This window comes from Limulus polyphemus, unplaced genomic scaffold (assembly GCF_000517525.1).
Source record: "Limulus polyphemus unplaced genomic scaffold, Limulus_polyphemus-2.1.2 Scaffold2407, whole genome shotgun sequence".
NCBI classification, from domain to species: Eukaryota; Metazoa; Arthropoda; class Merostomata; order Xiphosura; family Limulidae; genus Limulus; species Limulus polyphemus.
The window spans coordinates 108,157-121,859 of NW_013668017.1; the positions used below are offsets into that span (position 1 = coordinate 108,157).

Sequence of the window (13,703 nt, forward strand, 5' to 3'; positions counted from 1 at the left end):
TGTTTTGATTAAAGCTTACCTTAGTGAACATACATGTAGGTTGAGATGGCTGGGTTATGCACCAATGACACCGGACCACACTGCTAGCAAAGGAACATGCCAACTAAACTGCTTCTGAACATCTTCTGTAAAAATACTTTACAAAAACACAATTTAAAACATTGCAACATGTGATCATGAAAAAAATACTTCTTCAATTAAAAAAAAAAACTAGGAATACTAGGAGCTTTTTGTAAAAACTAGGAAAACTAGGAACCAATTCAAAAACTAGGAAAAACTAGGAAAACTAGGAAATACTAGGAATGCTGGAGAGCCTGCTTCTAGAGAAAATATGGTCATCCAGTTTTGATTTCTGAATAAACAAGTTCTTGAGAGACTCATTGGTGACACAAAATTTCAGTTTTTCAACATGTTCAATGTGTTTCATGCCTCACAATACTGTTGCAGCTCATTCTTCATCTCATTTAGCTGCAAACATATAGGACACAGTAAAGATAAGGAAGAAGGCTTAAACTTTTACTCCATTACTACTTTGTGACAGTTGATGTATAGCCACTTTACCCACATGTTAATGCACAAATACATTGCATCAACTACTAAACAGTATCTTAAGCTATCCAAACAGTGTGCTGTTGCTAGTGGTAAAGAAAATATGATTTTAGATTGCATATACAGAAATATTGAATACAATTCTAAATAGGTTATAATTTCATTGTATAGGTCACTGGTTAGACCATATTTGGAGTATTATGTTCAGTCTTATGTTCCTTATCTTAAGAAGGACATTGAATTGTTGGGAAGGGTTCAGAAGAGGGCTACTAGGATAATATCTAGAATGGAAAGGTTGTCAAATGAAGACAGGTTAAGATCTCTGAAATTATTTTCTTTAAACAAAAATAGAAGGGATTTGATTGAGATGTTTAATGTTGTTAAGGAAATTGATAGTGTTGATATATCCTTCACTGTATTTAAAAGTGAGAATGGTAGGACTAGAGAGCAGGAATATAAATTTTTACAAGGTAGCATTCATCTTCAGCTAAGACAGTTATGTATTTTTAACAGGGTAGCTGGCCATTAGAATGGATTGCCTTCAGATGTGGTGGATTCAGCATATTTAAGGAAGTTTAACAGAAGGCTTGATAAATACTTGAATGATAAGGGATGGCTAAAAGTTAGATTTTTTCCTAAGTTTAGTTTAATTCAGTGGATGGAATAGTCTAGATGAGCAAAAGGTCCTCATTGTCTTAATTTTCTTTTCTTTTTTTTTTTAATTTTATGTTCCTGTGGACACTGCAATTCACTTGTACTGGACAGAGAGCCATTCATCAGATTCACTGGGGCTGTAAATTTTGTCCATACTTCAGTTGATTAAAAAGAAACAAAAGTCAATAGTTGCTCAGTTGAATGCTATACTATCACAAAATATGATGGGTACTCTTCCCAGTCAATTCAATTCCATCCATGGGTCAAACTTAACAAATACGTCTTAGATGTTAACACAACTCTGTACTGTAAACATCTGGCTGCTGAAACTGGCTCCTTAGTCCCAGTGCTCTGAATCATGTTTAGCCATTAGTGAAACATTGTCACAAAGCATTAACAAATAGATAAACTATGGCTCACTTGGTGAAATAATCTATAACAACCAGGATAACAGTTACCCTTTTAAGTTTCAGACAGAGAAACCAATTATGCTAATGACTAGGGTAATTTCCTTCAAAGATTCTACAACTCTCTGCCAGAGGTTCTGGTTATTACTCTGGTGTTCACACATATTAGTGTCTATACCATCTATTAACAAACATAAACAGGTTAAACACTTCCGCACATTCACAATGTTGTACAATATTCCCTGGTATCCTCTAGTTTTTGCATTATGCAATACCCCAAGTGACCCCTATCTTAAAGCTCTATGAATCACTACCTGCATCACAGATTGGCTATTATGCTTCAGCAATTCAGAATGACTATATAGCACACAATATAGGAATCATAACTGACTGCACAAATGTGTTGTGTGTTTCATCGGTTTGTAACAGTCATGCTTTACCTTGCTGAATGATAAGAAGTACAGGGGGTCCTTGTTATACGTAGGAGTTAGGGACCAGAAAGTTGCAACTTATAATTAAATGATGTATAACGGTGAATTTTCCCCCATAAGAATAATGGGAAATAAGGGTGATAGGGACCATAAGTGTAAACAGTGTCTACATGACTTAAAGCAAAGCAATTTCTTCTATAAGAAACAATGAAATATGGTATTGAATAGGGACCATAACTTAAGAAAATGTTGTGTTTTATACCTAGCAACCAAACTACGTATTGTACATGTACAGTACCTGTATTATACTATACAACACATAACGCACACATATTTATAAATAATTCTGAATTTAAGGACCTTTAAACAACATTTATATTTACCAAACGCTTCACTGAAAACCATTTTTATGAACATTTTGAAGCAGCCCTGTACACTTTAAAATATTTTCTTTTTTTAATAGAAAACATATTTATGACTCAAACAGAAAACTATTTTTAGTGTAAAAATTACAGAATATTGACTATTGTAAATCTACGAAATACTATTTTGGATGTTTGTTTGTTAAGCACGAAGCTACACAATGGGTTATCTGTGCTGTTCCCATCATAGGTATCTATAAGCCTTCAAACTTATTGCTGAGGCACTGGGGGCATATCATTTTGAAACTGCATTAGTTCTATATGTTTTGTCAACATTTGAAGTACCATTAATTTTCACGTTAAAACAGCAGAAAATTTTAAGTGTACTACAATGCACAGATACTTTCAATATGGATGCATGAGGTTGTAAAGTTAATAGTGCATAATGCTTTGAATGCGGGTGTTCTGGTGTACAAGACAGGAAAAAACTGTGATAGTACTTCTGTTCATGTTACTGGTGAAGCAGACAATCGAAAAATTGTTCATATTGTGATAAAAGCACCAAAATTTCAGGAATTGTAGGTCAAACTATAACCATACAAGACAGGATGGGAGCCACTCAAATTTCTTATTTTATCATAGCAGAACCCCCTGCCCCAAACTCCACTCCCACCAGAACAAAATGTGACAAAATTGACGAGATTGTTATATTTAATTCCAATATTTCTAAATTATTGGTTGACATGACTTGAACCAAATCACCAAAACAACAAATATTTGCTTCAATTATATGTATATATATTTATATATATGTATTAAAATACACTTATAGTAGAATACATATTGCCACCATAAAACATCAAACTTTATAACTATTTGTAAAACTAAGGCAGTGCTGTTTACATTGTGAATTAGTCTTAGCTACCAACAATCAAAGCAATTACAAGAAGTACATTATAACATATATGCATCATTATTATGTATATACCAGTAAATGGACAATCAGTTATTTTAGAGTGCAGACTGCCTCCAGAAGTCATGTATTTTGTATGTCATTTAGTTGCACATGTTATAATATCTGTTGTTTTTATTTTCAAACTGATTAGCAAACCACAGATACATGAAATAAGTAATTATAAGTAAAGACATGATTACAGGTTGTATTAACACTACACAATTTTATGGCCAAAATTTTTACACTTATGTTAATAGATCCTAAATGGTACAGCAAGTACTACCTTCATGGGAGATTAATTTTGCATATTATGTACAGGTAGTTGAGTTCACCAAAAAACTGGTCTCCGATAGGTACATCATAACTTATAAACATCACTGCAATTATGATAGTTTTTCTTTTATGCAAATTATCTGATACTATGTCAGTGTTAATGTCTAAAGATAAATATATATATATATATATATATATATATATATATATATAATCAGCATGCTCATGTGGGACAAAGCAGACATCATCATAAGTGGGAATGCAATAATTCCATTTTCACATATTGTACATTGTGTAGCACAAGCACACAAAGCTGTGAAACTCAATTTTGCCTTATAATACTTGTACAAGCCATGACATGTTGTTTTGCATCCAAAATGGATATGTCCATAACATACTTTGGGATCCATCCATGAGAAGTATGTTCCCAGCCACACTCCACCGGAGAAGAAAGATTTGGGTGTAGTGTTTGGCTCCAGACATATCCAGCCTGAAGTGCAACTCTCTTTTAGATGCTTGGTCAGAATTCGTTTTGTTGGTGGAATGTTCTCATTCCTCTGACAAACAGAATCTTCCTTGTTTCATTAACATGAGACTCAGCTGAAGTTTTGGAATAAAGCAATTCAACAGACTGTTCTCATATATCCATGATGGACTGTGTGATGCAAGTGGGACATAATGAGAGCAACAAGCAGGCAATTGTGAGAAAATATACCATCCACACATCCCTAAACTAAATTATTAATAAAACCAACTGTATTATTATTTTGCCTCAAAAATGTGTTTCTGTGGGTGGGTGTCTTAGACAGGGGGTTCCACATCCTGTATCACAAACATATATAATAAGGTATTTATGTGCCATATCTGATGCTTTTATGATAAAGAGAACGATTTTGATGGTTTTCTTGGTTTATCAGCTGCATTATACTGTGTATGCTTCTTGGGCTGAGAAATTAACATTATTTATACAACATGATATTTATGTTCTTCATAAAATACAATGTGATTTGCAACTGTTCGGTGAACTTTAAAGAGTTTGAAATAATCTATAATAATTATGTAGTCTAAAGACTAAGCAATAATAACATTTTCAACAACAAAAAAATAACATCTGGTATTATTCCAGGAAGATACATTCTTATGAAATTATTCAAGTAACCCCTTTACTCTACATAAAAACTGAAGCACTGAAATTACAAAAAACATTATTATATTGTTAGATGAATTATATAAATATAAGTGAAAGATAAAGGGAACCACAGATATCACTTCTAAGTATTGCAAGAATATGTATACATTCTCATGGCTCAGAATGGATGTGTTTCCTCAAATGCTTAAATTTATATACCTACTTTAGTTGTGTTTCAGGTCATCACTCAATGTTATCATATGAAACTACATATACAACATATTATTTTGAAGTTATTTATAAAATATGATAATAGTAATGTGTAGACGTTAGCAAGTTTTATTAAATCACACATGATATAGCAGCCTAACCAAATATTTAGAAGTGTCACACAAGTTACACAAGAAAGTTTCTATGACAATGTCACAAAGACCCAAGAAATGTTAAAAAAATGAAAGGTAGACATCATCATATTTTATGGAGGAAGTGTTACCAGTTTAATGTATGCCTTGTTCTGTTATATAAGTTAAACTATATACACAGTAGCAATCATGAATGAAACAAGTCCATCACATATTGTGTAGTAAGTTTTTGCAATGACTGACATTGTGTATATAAAATATTATGTAAAAGTTTATAGGGTGTTAAACCAATCAAGTATTCAGTGGATAATGTCAGTTTTCAAGATTTATTGTTCTACAGACACACACTTTTCGCATACTGCATGATAGGAAAGATTATATCTGTGATATTCAAGCAATAATTGAGAAAAGATATATCTATATACATAAAGCACAAAAATCCATGTCTGTCTGTTTGTCCATCATCTAACTACTCCTAGGTTGCTAGGTCAATCTCAACCAAACTTTGTGAGAAGACAGTTTGGAACAAGGGGCATATTAATTGGGGGTTCCCAACCCTCCTCCACCGAATTATTGATATCATTGAGCATTTATTATCTTTGACGTAAGTTAGCATTAAATACATTCATAAATGGCGCCATGTTCTTCCACAAACAAAATTAACTTTATTAAATTTTCTATAAAACAACATACACATATCGTCGAGAGAGAGAGGGCATAGAAATGTCATACATATCTCAGAGTATGCTAGCACTCTCTATGGAGCAATGAAATGAAAAAAGTGGCTGCCACTATTGTGATAATACATAAACTCAGGTGAAATTTATACTACAACAGACACCATAATGCTCATATGAAGAACCGTTTCTTAAGTTATACCCACTTCCTTATTTGACCCGTGATCTTACAGCTTCATCCCATAAGACACTTCTGTAGCTAATGATCATCAAGTAATTAATATGAAACAGTGAGGAAGGACATTAAGATCTGGATGTTGAAAGTGGGTAACAGAAAGCACCCTTACTGTCTCTACTTTGGCTACTACCTCTTCATACAATGTCACCCTGACCATTGCACAGTGTATACCATGTTTTATGTATATACATAGTGAGTTCTTGCAGCTCATACTAAACTTAGGGTGAGGTAATAATGAATACTATAACAATTTGCTATATTATAAACAAATTGTGTGAAATTTAGGATTTTTGAGTTATTCATCATAGCATCTACCCGCACATTTGTTTAAGTTCATAATCCAGACAAAGGATAGGTACCTCAGTTTGTGTATGTATATATAATGTCACCAAAAAGCATGAATTCCATTATTTATTTATTGTATGTGCATTTAAATACTGATTCCATCATAAACTAAAACTTCAAACAGATACGACACTAATTATTACTTCGATTATTAGTATTAATAATATATAGTTTTAAACTCTCACACTTACCCATTGTTCCCCAATGAACAGGAAGGAATTCGTTAATAATGGTCTGAATGAGTCGAGGACAATTCATTACCTGTTGAAATACAATACCTTTATCTAAGCAGAATTCTGACACACAATGAAAAAAAATCTCATGCTTAAAAAAAGTATGTACATGTACTGTAACAAGGCTGTTTAGATAAAAATGAGTTACAGCATCAAATTATTTATGTACTTGTCAATATTGTCAAAAAAAGACTCTGTATGCCCAAAAAATATTTCTCAGCAGCCCTCTGAAACCATCTAAATCACATATCTACAACACATACAACTTATTTAAAACTGAATAGTTAGAATAAAAAAATTATGCAAAAACCTGCTCTGATTTGATAGAGAAAAACTTGCACGTGTATATAATACAATTCATGTACCATCCATATTTGTACAGAACAAAAAATATGTTTGTATGTGTATCTTTTTCAGTTAGTTTTAAAAGCATGAATCTGTTTTTAGAAAGTTCAGGTTTACCTCAAATAATACACCCATATTAAAGAGATGTACATTTCATTCTACTCAATGTATAACTATAAGTTATATATTAACCATTTTAAATTGTTAGTTACTTGACTTTTAATTGTACAGTTGGAAGAATAAAACACCAAATGATTTTTTCTGTAAAGAACATAACACAAAGGAATGCTTAGTTCATTAAAAATATATATAAAGGCATTAACCAGTCAGTTATTTCTATTATTATTTTTGGTTGTTTTCTATTTTTAAATTACTGAAGAATACATACGAAAGCCATTGACTTTTATACATTTTTTTAAACTGGTTATGCACTAAACTCCTTGCTTGTACATGACTTTCTTGATAAAACAGTCCTTAATAACATACACATCACATAAGAAATAATTAAACAATTACTATTAATACTGTATTTAAGCCCACTAATTACTTTTGGGTACTACATATATTTGACAAAAAATATAAATGATTTTGCCCAGTTGTTACATCAGTTCTTAACAACTGGTATTATAACAGTCAAAAATATAGAACTGCTTAATATGATGCTATATGTGGACTCCTACTGGTAGTGAATGATATGAAAACAAGTTGTTAAAATTAGGGCTAATAAACAAGATGTAGAATGACAATTGTGTGAAAGGTAATTGTTACACAGCAAGATGCAAGGCAAGTTATAACATAGATAACATGAGGTAACAATTCTTGAAAAGTGTTACTGCAAGACCGAAGGAGTATATCATTCTATTACACCACATACAATAAAGTCAGTGCAAGCCACAGCTACACTCCACAGATTTCCCCACTGTGTTGATACTTTTTCATTTTGTGGTGATACATTATCCTTGTTTCCTGTATTATCTGCCTAATGTTATACATTTATTTTCTGTAACATTAAATAACTGTTGAGGCCAGCAGTTGTACTGATATGAAACAGAAAGAGGGTTCAGTCTCTATAAAAATTCATATCAAAGAAAGACAAAAAAGATCATTCACTTAGATTTCAGATTTCTGTAGTTGTATTTATACTTACAAATGATTATCCCAGGTTAACTACACACTTTCTTAAGACTTACATTACTCTATTACTTATACACTGATGTAAAATGCATGGATAACATTAATTATTTTGAATAACCACATTGAAATAAGTACACATTATGTTTCAGATCAATTGGAGCAAGCAGAAAGATCTCAGTTCCAGGAAAAAATAAACAAACATCATTCACCATAAAAACATTTTTTGTTTTGTGTCAGAGTTTATTAGTTTGTTGTAAAGCACAAAGCTATCTGTGCTCTACCCACCATAGGTATTGAAAATAAATTTTTAGCATTATAAGCCCAATGATGTACTGCTACACAAGGGTTGGGGGGTAAAATTATTGGTACAAAGATATCTAGGTCAAACTTTTTTTTGTTTTCAAGACATCAACTATTAAAAATGAATTTAAAAAGTAAAATACAATGGTTAAAATAAAAATAGAATAATTGTAAAAGATGTCTTTTAAAAAAAACGTTAAAATTGTAAATAATTTCAAAAGGTCTTTGGTTTTTCAAAAGCCAAAGAAACATGATTCAGTGGGTCAGAGTCATCATTTTTAAATTCTGTGATTCTGAATCAATCCAGCATTATCATAACTGAGTAAAATTATGTTGATTAACATATTTCAATGGTCTTTTTGTTTCTCTCCGAGAGATATACTGATTATCATCATAATCATATAGTAATTGTATATATGTACAGTGTACCAGTGCTTTACAGTAACCATTTTAACAACCTCATGTTTATATGTGAATTTACCAGCATGTATATATTATGACAACTTATTAAATCATACAGCACTTGAATTGTTCACACAGTGTTGATATAAAAATTAAATTAGGATTACACAACATATGTCAATAACCTGCAAGTTTTCCTGTGATGTGTTTATTTATATACAACTTTTTCTTTCTTATCAGATTGATGTGTGAAAAAATTGTTGATATGAATTGTTGTGTAAAATGTTTTTAATTACCTTACTGTGTAGACATTATACCTTTTATAACTTTGGAATATGTTTTATGCAATCTGAAGTAATTTACCAATTTTATAAAAATATCTCTTGGCTTTCACCATCTTCCCATTATATTCCCTAAGCAAAATTCAGCTGATTCTTGTATAATCTCTAAGATTTATTTACATCCATATCAAAGGAAGTCTACTTCTACTCAGGTTGCAAGTGTACCACCGAGTAGTATAAATATAACTGTAACACAAAACTGCTATTAGTTTTATTGCAAGTCTTCATAAACATAACATCATTTAAACAAAAATCAGTGTCTTTGCCAGATAATTTATACTCATGCTTCAGGGAAATTGCTCTGATGGAAGGAAATGTCACTTGTTATAAATCATGTTTTAAATACAGACACACATACATTTGTGCATGTCTGTGTATACTGGGAGAGACAGACAGACAGTAATATACTTGAAATTCATGCTTAGAGTCAATGCAATCAATTCACTGTAAAAATTTAAGCATCACATTTTTTAGACAAGGAGTCAAACTCTTCAGAAACATATGTCTGAAAATTGTACTTTCTGTTATTCTCAAATTCTTAAAACTTTTACTTCTACAGATGCTCACAGACTCTGTAAAAGAAGAAGTGGCCTTGACTATTTCACTCAGATGTAAAACAAGTAAAGAATACAAAAATCTAGTGTACAACATTCAGTTAATTATTTTGCAAATGTAATGAAATTTATTTTGTTATATAGAAGTATTTTAAAGTCAAGACATAAGAAATTTAACAACTACATCCTTGAATAATAAATGCTTCATACTTTAGTTCAGTAGAATAATAAAATCATACTGATACAGATCCTATACTGGAACAGCTATTAAATCCAGGTAAGGTAGCATTCAGAAAGTAATTGCTAGATATACTGAACAAACTAAAGTATAAATATCATTAGAAAGAAACAGGTGACCGTACATTAAGGTCAAGATTCAATTGTAAGGTCCACTAATGAAATTATCTCAAGGACACAATCTTGTAAGTATTGAGTTCTTATCTAATTTGATTTTACAATTTACTTTCCTCAGTGTTCAAGAGAAGTGCACTTATTCTTGTTTCAAAACTTGAAAATTTACATAATGTGCATCAGTGTTTTAGCTATCACAAATTGTTGAACATCTGGAAATGTCTGATCATATTCTAACAAAATACACAATTGTTAGATTCATTTTGAACCAAAGTACATTTTATTTTTCTTTAAAAGTAAAACTGTATTACACATAGCAGGGAAGTGTATACACTCTCTGACAATTAGCATTTCCTATGTTAAAAATCACACACAGCTACTGGTGGTACTAGTATAATGCTATGAGTGCTCATTAAAACAAACAACAAATTACCAAACACATAAATAACTTTGAAGTAAGAATGAATCATAAACAAAATTGAACAACCTGAGTATTTGACTGAGTAATTTCTAAATGTTCACCAATAAAACTGAAATGCCAGAATTGTTACTATACAACACTCAGCATTAATTAAACACCAAACTATACACCGAATGGTAATTTAGATAATACTTTGTATTGGATATTACAAAACGAAAGGGTGATATCTCTATATCAAACACACACAAACACATATATATGTGTGTGTGTGTGTGTGTGTGTGTGTGTGTATTGTTAATGGAAAAACAATGTGCTTACTCTATTTGAACTCAGTACACCAACTTTAAACTTTCCTTAAAATCTCAACACTAATACAACCAATCAACAACAAAAACTTAGATAAACTTTTTTCTAGTTCACTGTATCATTCTGACTTAAAATTAACAAAAACACATAACTTTTACTCAAGCATCTTGTTTGTTTTATATTCTTTAATATATAGTTAATGGTTTCCACATTTTAACTGAAGATATTATATTTACTGTTTGCAAGGTAATTTGCTAACATGCCTTGCATGATTTTTTAATACTTTTAGTTGTCTAATTATTCTGAACATAAGTAATGGTATGTTTCATAGCAACTACTCATACTGAGGAATTCAACTGGATGTAGTTGACTAATCACTGACAATGGACTTGAAACATGTTTCAAAACTTTAACAAAAATTTAAGAGAATATTTAAAAATGCTGTCCACATTTACCTGTGATTCATAACATCAAACTAGTTTAAGAGATTCCTGTGTGCAGTACAACACCACAAATAGAAATTAAATTATCAGCATTGCTATGTGTAAGAACAGTATCCCCTAAAATCATGCTTGTGGGAAAGTGGCAATAGATACAGAATACTTTTTCCAACACAGAAACCGGACCTCACGGAAAACCCACATTATTAAAAGTAAGCTCCCACTTTTAAAAAGTTTTTGAGAATTAGAAATCTTCACACTCTTTAGATATAAGAAATTTATAACTGTGTATGCTTGAGCTGCCATGTATTGAAGCAACTGAACAAAAAAGTTGTACTTTTTCTAAAATTACCGAAATAAAAGAAAATAAACAGTTACATAAAATATGGAAACCACTATTATACTTGTTACCTGTGTAGCACTTTCCAGTGAATGTCTTGCTATCCTGATAAGAATATCAAATATGTGGCCTACAACAGCAGCAGCAGGGTGGCATACTTCAAGAATGTAACGAAGGCGTGGCAGTAGATCTATTCGCAGAAAACCCTGCAAGCCAAAATATTCATTATAATTAGCTTAGTCTACTAGTGCTTATTATCCATTTTAAATTCGATAAAATAAATAAAATCTATATATACCTACTTAAGGTTACTATCAAACTGAAAGTATTTTCTAACCTACAAAAACTGAAGTTAAATTGAAGTCATTATACAGTTGAAGGTATTTTTCTATATTACTCAATTTGAAGTCTTACTAATAATCAGTCTCAAAAATAAATTATCAAATGTTGCTTAGGTTGAAAGAAAAAGCTTGTGCATATTTCTAGAATATCATACACAAGTGTATGTATAAATGTTTCTAAGAGAAAAAAAAACTAATACATACAAGTGACTTACAGCAAACTCTCAAAAATTACCATGACTACTAGGCTACAAGTACTGCCTGTTATCAGGACTTTCTAGACTAAGGAGGCAACAATTATAAGCATTATCGTTGGTGTTATGACTATTCAATAAAACCAGTTATACTACAGCACAGAAATTCACTTAATCCATGGTTCTAAGAATTCTTTCACGTCTAAAAAGAAATGATTTTTCAAGTTTTATATGTTTGAGCTACTAACCTTAATAACATCCATGCTAATGATCTGAGAATCTGTTAGTTCCGACATATCACTATCATTCTCCAATTTTTCACTTGCCAACTGTGGAGAAGGTCTAATGGAGGGAGTCTCATAACCTCGGAACCAGGAAAAAGCCTGATCTAAACACACCTACAATATACCAAAATAATTATCTAGAAAGATGTTCCATGCCTTTGTTAAGAAAACTTTCAAAATGTTTGTAAGTTTGATCTACATAAATTTATACCATTAAAATGCATCTCATTAAATACAAATAAAATACTTGTGTATATAATTAAGATCTGTTAATAAAACCTCAACTTTAAGTTTCAAAACATTAAAAAGACTGTGGTGAGCTTTCACAATGTAAAGGATCTACATCATGTCATATTCACACGACATACGGGATAGCTGGTTTTTGAATTAGCAATCTGTTACAGAAAGAATGACAAATGACAGAAGAAAATTACAAAAACATTATAGGGATCTACATCTACTTTTTACACAAAAAATTATTAACAAACTAACCTCATCTGGTCCAGCAACTATCAAACTCTGTATAGCATGTACAGCTGCAGCAATAATAGTTTCAGTATTGTCATCTACAGCCCATCTCATCAAAGGTACAATACCAGCTTCGAGAAGTTGAGAAAGAAACTTCTCCTTAAAGCAACCATCAAGAAGACCTTGCCAGTACTAATGAAAGCAAAGATAAGACATTTAACAAAATTTGTTTTCAATGAAATAAAATACCCTTACCTTTCATTTCTTTTTGTTTTAGTTCTCAATCTGTTACTGAAATGTTCTTTGTTGCACTTTATACAGATGTATTCTGCACTAAATTACAATTGTTTGTGTATATTCTTCTGGCATTAAACTTATCCTGACAGATCATCTGACTGACCACTTTATTAGGACTCCTCATACATGTAACAATACTCCATAAACATACAAGTTTAAAGAGAATGTTCACATAACATGTCGGATCATACTAATTATTCTGCAAGGCAATGGGGAAAAGAAAGTCTGTATGGCTCAGAGAGAGATGATAGTGAATGTTTATCTATGAGAAGTGTCATTCTTAAAGACCATATCAAAGTCAAACTGTTCAAAGTCATTTGTGGTCAAGAGTGACACTTAATAAGCTTAATGTCTTCCATGGGGTATTATACATGCTGTACAGTATAATTCTAATGATTAAATGTTAAAACCACAAAATACATGAATGAATATATATATATATATATATGCAGATTTTGTTAAACAAGACCGATGTCTGTAGGTTTACTTTCATAGTCTCCTATGCGCCTGGATATATCTACGGAACCGTAAAAACTCATAAACAGAACAGCCCTCTACGGCCAATCATAT

General features: G+C 31.4%; 1 protein-coding gene across 3 annotated transcripts in view; it reads right to left on the reverse strand.

Annotated features, from left to right (window-relative positions):
- Positions 1 to 13,703, reverse strand: part of LOC106466873 (RNA polymerase II-associated protein 1-like) — a 120,245-nt gene that overhangs the window by 46,923 nt on the left and 59,619 nt on the right. For all 3 annotated transcript variants that reach the window (XM_022394944.1, XM_022394942.1, XM_022394943.1), the window contains exons 13-16: positions 12,861 to 13,028; positions 12,333 to 12,482; positions 11,621 to 11,755; positions 6,574 to 6,643 (exon numbers count right to left, since the gene is read on the reverse strand). In XM_022394944.1, the coding sequence (XP_022250652.1) occupies positions 6,574 to 6,643; positions 11,621 to 11,755; positions 12,333 to 12,482; positions 12,861 to 13,028 (523 nt within the window). The remainder of the gene's footprint in view (positions 1 to 6,573; positions 6,644 to 11,620; positions 11,756 to 12,332; positions 12,483 to 12,860; positions 13,029 to 13,703) is intronic.